The sequence below is a fragment of the Gobio gobio genome (assembly GCF_949357685.1).
Source record: "Gobio gobio genome assembly, chromosome: 2".
Classification (NCBI taxonomy): domain Eukaryota; kingdom Metazoa; phylum Chordata; class Actinopteri; order Cypriniformes; family Gobionidae; genus Gobio; species Gobio gobio.
In genome coordinates this window covers 73,140,071-73,150,070 of record NC_137098.1, presented here as the reverse complement: position 1 = coordinate 73,150,070, position 10,000 = coordinate 73,140,071, and the positions used below count along the sequence as shown (strand labels likewise).

At 39.6% G+C, this 10,000-nt stretch overlaps 1 protein-coding gene across 1 annotated transcript in view; it reads right to left on the bottom strand.

Annotated features, from left to right (window-relative positions):
- Positions 1-10,000, bottom strand: part of supt16h (SPT16 homolog, facilitates chromatin remodeling subunit) — a 35,740-nt gene that overhangs the window by 24,409 nt on the left and 1,331 nt on the right. Inside the window, exons 2-8 of the mRNA XM_079840785.1 lie at positions 9,244-9,336; positions 9,000-9,170; positions 6,543-6,695; positions 6,313-6,459; positions 2,138-2,289; positions 1,152-1,324; positions 89-179 (exon numbers count right to left, since the gene is read on the bottom strand). Of these exons, the coding sequence (XP_079696911.1) occupies positions 89-179; positions 1,152-1,324; positions 2,138-2,289; positions 6,313-6,459; positions 6,543-6,695; positions 9,000-9,170; positions 9,244-9,336 (980 nt within the window). The remainder of the gene's footprint in view (positions 1-88; positions 180-1,151; positions 1,325-2,137; positions 2,290-6,312; positions 6,460-6,542; positions 6,696-8,999; positions 9,171-9,243; positions 9,337-10,000) is intronic.

The window sequence follows — 10,000 nt, the reverse complement described above, 5'->3', positions numbered from 1 at the left end:
CGTCACACACCGATGCCGCTTCACATTGAACATACACAGAGCACACACACACACACAACACACACATCCCGAGGGTTCAGACACAAACCCGAGGTTTTTCGTGAGCTTGCTGACCAGGTCTGGTTTCTCCTTCTTCACGAACTCCAGGACGGTGTTGTAGGCGTCGCAGAGCTTCACCCCTGATGAACACACACACACACACACACACATAAATATCATCTTTTCTGGAATATCAGGGTTCCCACTCTTTTTCAGCAACCATTTTCCAGTACATTTTCAATTTTACTACGGCGGGAATGAAAGACGAGGATCATGCCAAATATTGCTTTCTAAGTCTTTAAAAGCTGTACAGTTTATTGCCATTACTGAACAATCCAGCATTTTTCAATATGAGCTCTTAATCATACATTATGACTATGGAAGCTTGTTTACACAACAGAATAGAAAGAAAAGGTAATTGTGACTTTATCTCGCTATTCTGACTCTCGCAATTGCGAGTTTACATATTTGTGATATAAACGCAAAAATTGTCGCAATTCTTTTTTCCTCAGAATTGGACTTTATAACTTCAAATTGCAGTTTAGATCTCACAATTCTGAGAAAAGAAGTCAGAATTGCAAGATATAAACTCGCAACTGCGCAAAAAAGTAAATTGTGAAGAAAAGGTCAGAATTGCGAGTTTATATCACGCAATTCTGACTTTATAACACACAAATGTGACTTTATATCAAAATGATGTGATTAGGTAGCAGCTTACGAGTTAACATTCACTGCATACATTTGAGCAGTTAATAGCGTTAGCTATTAAACATCATTAATCAAATACTACTCACACGCATCTAACTCAGCGTTCCTGAACATGTGCTTTCTGCAGCTAGCGCTAATTGTTTGGGCCAGCCATAAACTCTTAATACTCGGCTAAAGAAATAACTTTTTTTTAAAGAATTTTCCCAGACAACAACAAGATTTTCCAGGACATTTGACATTCTCTAATTTTCCATGTGTTTTCCAGGACTGGAAAATTTGTCATCAATTTTCCAGGACGAGTGGGAACCCTGAATATATATATATATATATATATGAGCAATATCACACCCGCAGCGGTTTATATCCGCATGGCTACTCGGCCCCCGGCTCAGAGAAGCGCTCACCGTGCTTCAGCTCTTTGAGAAGCTCCTCCTCCACCTGCAACAGGAAGTTGTAATTGTCCTGCATTTCCTGCGGCGGGTCCACCATGAGCGTGCGCACCAGATTCGAGCAGTAGGACTTGTAGCGGATGCCCATCGCACACGTTATCGCCCCGAAGTGCATGTGGTTCTTATCGCTGAGAGAGAGGGAGAGAGAGAGTTAAGGCCTTTGCACACCGAGTCCGAAATTCGCATGCGAAATTTTCGCACGTCAAAAAATAAATTCGACCTCACGTTATGTCAATCACACTTGCACACTGCCTCCGAAACTTTCGTCCGTCAAAAAAAAATCCGGAACACGTTCGATTTTCAGCGCTTTTCGCATCCGTTTTTCCATCTACAGCTGATGCCCAACCTAAAACTGCCGAATGAATCGCCAGTGCTCAGATACCCTTATATATTACTGTATCAAAAACACTACTTATATTATATCAGCTATAATTATGTGTGTGTGTGTGTGTGGAGACATACAGCCAGTCTCTGTTCAGGATAAATTGATTGACGGAGATTGGTGGTCTTCTTTTTAATCTGTGGCTCCAGTATCGCTAGCAAAGCCTCAAACTGAGCCACTGACAGTCTAAAGTAAACTTCGGATCGGTCTGGATAATCTCGCAACGCTCCTTGATAAGGAGGTGGAACTCTACGCGATCGCAGAAGTGGATGATGGACCCAATATTTCCTCTTTCTTTTTCTGTTTTTTAAGACGAGTGGACAAAAAAAAAAAAATCACCCTCACTACTTGAAGACGGCATTTTGTATTTTTGTGCGTTTTTTTCCGTAACGCATTCATTAATACGCATCGGACTCAGTGTGCAAGGTCTCTGTGCGTGACGAATTTTTCGGATCACGAATACGAAAAAACGCATGCGAAAATTTTGGACTCAGTGCGCGAAGGCCTTTAGCGTCTGCGCTAGTGTCCCCTCAGAAGAGCACACCTGTCCCCATCTCACCTGACCACGCTGAACTTGAGGCTGTAGTTGCCGCCGCTCTGGATGATGGGCGGGTAGCACATCTCCACCGTGGACGGGTCGACACCACCCAGGAACTTCCTGTCCTCGATGGCCTTCTCCACCGACTCCGCCAGACGACTGTGCTTCACTTTCTGAAGAACAGAGCCAACAGGTCAGCGCTCGGATCATAATCACTCCATACAGCGCTCACGGCACAAAAACACAACTTACGATTAGGGTTGGGTACCGAAATCCGGTTCCAATATGGCACCGGTACTTATATAACCGGTATGTACCGGACCGAATCAGAACGCAGATTTCGGTTCCTCATTTCGGTGCCAAAATTCAAACGTGCTTTCGCGCTTTGGCTGAGCCAGAGACAGACGCTCAGCGCTGGTCACATCACAACTCATGACAACTATTCAGTGTTTTCAACCACATCATGTTTATTCCAGGTTTCAGACATTTAAATGCTCATAAGTAGGCTACTAGCAACAAACACACACTGATGTCTATGAAAGCGGCTATGACAATCCTTTCAGACGGTTATAATTTGACTAACGTTACGTGTTTTATTCACATCAGATACATGCACATTATATAGTAGCTATATCGTTTACTCTATTCTTCTTCCAGTTCACTGGTCACTTACTTTCATGTATTTCGTGAGACGAGAATGAACTCAAGTGTTGTAAATCCGACAGATCCAATTCTAAGGCACAAACTAACATGGCGCCGCCCATTGCGCTTTATAGATCAACTAACACACATTGACTCACACATTTGAACATCAGATAGTTCGTGACACAGTTAAGAAGTTTGTGAATATTTTGAATAAAAAGAAAAAGCTAAATAAACCCGAGACAGCTGAGCTGTCAGCGCTATTGCGGCTGCTGTGTGTCATGTGAGAAACATGACGCGTCACCATGGAAACATTAAGGCGATGCGTTCTAAAATATTTAGCCGGAGAATATGATCATATTTCAAAATAAAGCTGAAGCTTGAAGCTGGTTAGTAGCAGAGCAAGAATACAGACGACTGCTGTTATTACTGTAACTGTTATTTAGAGTTATATTAGGCTTGTTGTAGTTGGGTTAGGTGGCTATTAGGTTTTACTGTGAATTTGTAAATATGTCAATTATAATTTGTAAATAAGTAAATTGTGTTTTGTATTTATTTATATTCATACATTTAAGTATACATTAAACTTTTAATAAATGGTTCAATTTAAATAATAAATACATAAATAAAAAGCCATTTAATGTCATCCACCTCGTTCGGTGGCCTTTTAAAAAAAAAAAAAGTATCGGTTCAGGCACCGTTTAGGCACCGGAACCGTTTTAAAAGTATCGGTTTGGCACCGGAATCGAAAAAAACCCAAACGATACCCAACCCTACTTACGATAAAATATCTACAAACAGAGCTTAAAATCACATTTCAGATCCGCACAAATTAAACGAGTGACTAATAAATGTAAAATATGGCTGATGCCAGGCAGGGTGGCCGATATATGGATTATTTATATTCATGTAATATTTAATACATTAGAAATAATGTGCAAATGAATAAACCTGACTTTAGATGGCCACGTCTTGATTCTGTAATACCACTGCAGTATTTATCACACAGAGATCGTTAAAAATATGAACGGAAAGGAAGTAAAGATTGTAACCACAGGGCGTAATCTGGTAAGTTTGTCAATATATTGTTTGCCTTTCTATCACTAACTATAACCGCCTATAACTGTTCTACATACGGTTACTCTGTTACATACTCGGTTGAACAGAGACCGTAAACCAATGAGGACGGAGAGCGCTGCGCAAAATAAAAGTCCCGCTTCTGACACAATGGCCAGAGAGAAGCTTATCGTCCAATGCTGATAGTTTCAAATATCGGTCCACCACTGTTCATTATAAACAACACAAGCCTAAAACAAATAATTTAAAACAACTATTTGTGGGAGATCCGTGCGATATTTAAAAAAAATCCAAAATATCGGCCGATATAATCAGTCACGGCAATATATCGACTGATCACTATCCATTATAAACACATTTCTTTAGGCTTGGCTTTTATAATAAGCGTTATTTAAAACAACTGAAAATTGTGGGCAATCGTCCGATCCGATATTTTTAAAAAAATTGGCCGATATATCGGTCCACCACTGTCCATTATAAACAAGACTTTAAAAAACATTAAACAAAAGACATTAAAAAAAATGTACTTAACTATAAATTGTGGGAAATCGTCTGATGCCGAAGTTCCTTATATCGGTAGATCGCTATCCATTATAAACAACATTTATTATAAACACCAAGCCTAAACTAATTTATTTAAACAAAACTGAAATGAGAGAAATCGTCTGATGCCGATATTTAAGAAGTTCCAAATATTGGCCATGGCAATTTGACAGTCGATCACAATTTACTATAAACAAATTTGTTTAGGCTTGGCATTTATAATAAATGTTTTTTAAAACAAAACTGAATGTTGAGAAATCGTCCGAGTTCCAAATATATGGCCGATATATCGGTTGATTGCCATCCGTTATAAACAACAATTATTATAAATGTCAAGTCTAAACAAATTTGTTTATAGTGATCGACCGATATATTGGCCAATATTTGAAACTTATTAAATATCGACATCGGACGATTTTCCACAATAAAAAAGTTTTTTTTTTTAAATAACATTATAAAAGCCAAGCCTAAATAAAATTCATTCTAAATGGAAAATTTTGTTTTAATTATGTGATAATTAAAAAGTTTCAAATATCGGCCGATATAATCAGTCACAGCAATATATCAGTCAATCACTGTCCATCATAAACACATTTGTTTAGGCTTGGAGTTTTTAATAAGCGTTATTTAAAACAAAACAAAATGGTGGGAAATTGTCCGATGCCGATATTTAAAAATTTCCGAAAATCGGCTGAGGGAATATATCGGTCAATCACGATCCATTATAAACACTACACCTAAAATCGTGGGAAATCATCCGATACCGATATTTAATAAGTTCCAAATATTGGCCGATATATCATCGATTGCTTGATATAATCAGTCTTAGCAATATATCGGTCGATCACTGTCCATTATAAACAAAACATAAACTAATTTGTTTATAATGGACAGTGATCGACCAATATATCGGCCGATGTTTGGGACTTTTTAAATATCGGCATCAGACAATTTCCCATAATTTTCACTTATTATAAACAAATTTATTTATAAACAAAACTGTGAAAAGAAAATTGTGGGAAATCATCCGATTCCAATATTTAAAAAGAGGCAATATATCGGTCGATCTCGATCTATTATAAACACTACACCTAAAATTGTGGGAATCATCCGATACCGATATTTAATATAAAATAATTTGTTTATAATGGATAGCAATTGACTGATAAATAGCCACGGTCGACATTTGGAACTTCTTAAATATCGAAATCAGACGATTCCCCACAATTTTTTGTTTTTAAGCTTTAAACAATTTTCTTTAGGCTTGGTGTTTATAATACGCGTTTATAGTGGATAGTGATCGACCGATATATCGGCCACATATTTGGAACTTTTTAAATACCGACATAGGACGAATCCCCACAATATTCCGTTTTTCGTTTTAAATAACACATAAAAGCTAAGCATAAATACAATTTATTCGAAACGGAAAATTTTGTTTTAATTATGCGAACATTTAAAAAAATTCAAAATATCGGCCGATATAATCAGTCTTAGCAATATATCGGTCGATCACTGTTCATTATAAAAACATAATGAACACCAAGCCTAAACTAATTTGTTTATAATGGACAGTGATCGACCGATATATCGGCCGATATTTGGCACTTCTTAAATATCAGCATCAGACAATTTCCCATAATTTTCGGTTTGATAAATACATTAGTTTAGGCTTGGCGTTTATAGTAAGTGTTGTTTATAATGGATGGCGATCGACCGATATATCGGTCATATATTTGGAGCTTTTTAAATATCAACATAGGACTATTTTCCCACAATTTTCACTTATTATAAACGCCAAACAAATGTATTTAAAAGCAAAACTGTGGAAAGAAGAAAAGAGTCTCAGCATGAAATAGAGGATTTACATTGCAGAGATTATGGTATATATGCGTATTAATAAAGCCGTATCTGTGTGTTGTGTGTGAACAAACCTCGTCGGCGTCCACGATCTCCATCACCCTCTCCTTGAAGAACTTGGTGAAGACGTCGCTGGTGATGGCGGCCGCCTTCTTCATGAGCGCCAGCTCGCCGTCCTCCTTCACCGCCATGGTGTACGCCACCACTGTGCTGATGTCCACCTGACACCATACACACGGTTATTAGCTCAGCGTTAGCATGCAGTCTGAACTACACTGGTCAGAGTAGAGGAGAAAGCTCTGACCTTCTCCAAGCCCTCGGCCGTGATCATGTCGCTCCAGTTCTTCATGTACTCTCCGGGGAACTTGTCCTTGATGAACACGCCCACCGTCTTGCCGTCTTTACTTCCTCGGATAGCTTCAATCATCTTCTCGAAGTTCACCTTGTTGCTCTCGTTCTGTCACAGTCAGATTTGAAACGCGTTAGATCGGTGGCGTTCTGCACCTCTAGTGAATTATCTGGAGTTCTAGAGTAAAGATCAAGCGTCTCACAAGATGGCTTGTTTTCCCCCACGGCAAGTCTATGGTTTTGAGTGTTTTCATGCGTGTAAATGAACACCGTGCCGAGTGTCGCTCTGAAATCAGCAGCGCATGAAAATACTGCCAATACTGCTCTTTTTTACTGCTTATAATTTTTTTTTTTTTTTTTAAGTCGCCTTATTTTCATATCATATATTTGAGTAATCATCATAAATTAGGTATCATTCGAAAGAGTACAAACTCAAAATTCATCCTGTGAAAACCAGTTTGAAACCGATCGTTGCGTTACCATGGAAACGGTACTCCTTTTTTTTTAGCAGGCTCCTCCCCTTGTCAGGTTTCAGATTACAAACTATTATAAATCTAAATCTTTTCTAATCTTGAGAAAACACATATCGTCGGAAAGGTCTCAAGGCTCCATATTTGGGGACTGTTTTGTGATGGAAGGGATATTTGGACAGAAATTTTGTAATTTCTTAGAGGAAAATGCATCCAAAAAAAAAAAAATAGGTATTTGGAACAACTTGGTTAGACATATGGCTCTGATTTTATATTAATTTAAGAGTAAATCAATTTTGTAAAATATATTTAATAAAAAAATATAGTATTTTTAATTTACAATAAATTTAAACTTCCATAAGACTTCATCTTTTGAATTGCTTAGTTAAGGGGTTAAGGTATATCACATTAATAACTGCCGTAATTCAAATGTGAAAAATGTTCTCTTCTCTTTCAGGCGGTAATAAAAGATTATTCTTGTAATTACTCGCCAGCGTTTCAGTAATAAAGTCTAGATGTTTAAAATTCAACCAAATTACAGTGAAGGCCAACCATACGGTGGCCTGCAGGGGTCAAAAAAGATATAAACAGTGAATTGTGAAGTGATATATTCTTGAAAATTCAGAGATGTGGATTCAGACGGCAGTTAAATCACCACACGAACATGGTGTTAGTCTAAAAACAGCAGGATATTCGACTGGGGGGGTTTACACGGGTGGTGGGAGAAAAACACGGACATTCTGGATTCAGACGGCAATAAAATCACTGACTAGCCCCTGACAATGATGAAAATTCCTTATGATGCGTTCACACCAGACGCAAATTAAGTGTTAAGCGCGAGTGATTTACATGTTAAGTCAATGCAAAGATGCGATTCGCGCAAATTGAGCGTTTGACGTGCGTACCGCTTGATTCGCGCAAATTGAGCGTTTGACGTGCGTACCGCTTGATTCGCGCAAATTGAGCGTTTGACGTGCGTACCGCTTGATTCGCGCAAATTGAGCGTTTGACGTGCGTACCGCTTGATTCGCGCTAATTGAGCGTTTGACGTGCGTACCGCTTGATTCGCGCAAATTGAGCGTTTGACGTGCGTACCGCTTGATTCGCGCAAATTGAGCGTTTGACGTGCGTACCGCTTGATTCGCGCAAATTGAGCGTTTGACGTGCATACCGCTTGATTCGCGCAAATTGAGCGTTTGACGTGCGTACCGCTTGATTCGCGCAAATTGAGCGTTTGACGTGCGTACCGCTTGATTCGCGCAAATTGAGCGTTTGATGTGCGTACCGCTTGATTCGCGCAAATTGAGCGTTTGACGTGCGTACCGCTTGATTCGCACGGAACGCAGGAGTTGAAAAATCTGAACTTTGGCAGATATTCGCGCCGCTTTAACCAATCAGGAGCTTTCTCTAGTAGTGACAACAATGAGGACAATCATTTGTGGATACCTGGAGCTAAACGTACTTTATAGAAACAGGAATAAAAAGGATCTTGCTTGGAAGAAAGTGAGTGAAAGTGACAGTCTGGTGAGCTGTAAAAAACGCTCTTTACTCAATTTGAGCTATATACACACATATTGAGACTACAAGTTAGCTAAAGCCGGCAAAATGAGCTTATTCACCGTATTTCAAAACAATCCAGGTCAGCCATTTCACAACGAGACGAGCCGCTGGCAGAAGCCCCTCCCATTACGCGGATTCACGTCTGTTGTGAAGTGAATGTCACACGCGAATGAAGCGAGTAAACTCAAAATGTTCAAGCATCCAACTACACGCAAATAGCGCAATTTATTCACACAAGTCGCGTCTGGTGTGAACAGTTATGACCCTGTTGTTTCTGATTCATTTTCATGCTTGTGCCGTCAAACTGTTGTATAAGCGCAATATCACACGAGTAGCCGTGCGTTATAACTGTATATCAGTGACGCGCAACATTCGCACGGTACCTTTTCCCGGACGAGCAGCGTGATTGGAGGAATCCCGTTTGCGTTCTCGTTGCCCTTGGTTACGGCCACCTGCTTCAGGAACTCCACTTTCTTCTTACTGGCCAGAAAGATGATCTTGGTCTCGCAGAACACCATGATGGTGTCGGTGAGCTCGTAGCCGAACAGCCACGTCTGCGAGAGGAAACACATGATTACTGGCTGCAGGAAGCCTCACTCTGATTGGACCACGCGGGTTTCCTCGCACCTGAAGGGCGGTGGATTTGGCGTAGACGATCTCCTCATCCACTCCCACAGACACCACGATGGCGTCCACCTTCCCGAACTCATCTTCTCCTTTCTGTCACACGCAAACATATCACAACGAGTTAGGAGAAACAGATCACACTCAGCCTTTTAATGTTTGTTATAGACAAAAAATAATAATAATATCTAGATAAAAATGTTTGTGGACAAGCTTTAAGTTGGCTTGAAAAAGCCTAGCCAGAAAGTTTGAAATAGTTTAAGTTTTAGTTTAGTAGTTTTGATAGATAGATAGAAAATATTAGACAGCACAGAAACAGATACATAGAAGCATAAATAAGTTCTTGCTAGATGGTTGCTAGGGTACTCAGGTGGTTGCTATGCGGTTGCTATGGTACTCAGGGTGGTTGCTAGGGTACTCAGGGTGGTTACTATGCTGTTGCCATGGTGTACTAGGCGGTTTCTAGGGTGTTAGCTATTCTAGATAGATATAAATAGTCAGATGAGAGACAGACAGATAGATCGAAATAGTCAGACGACAGATGGATAGATAGACAGACAGACCGATAGATAGACAGATGGATAGACAGACGGACAGATAGATACAGACAGACAGAAATAGTCAGATGATAGATAGATAGACAGACAGACAGACGGACAGAGAGATACAGACAGACAGAAATAGTCAGATGATAGATAGATAGACAGACAGACGGACAGAGAGATACAGACAGACAGAAATAGTCAGATGATAGATAGAT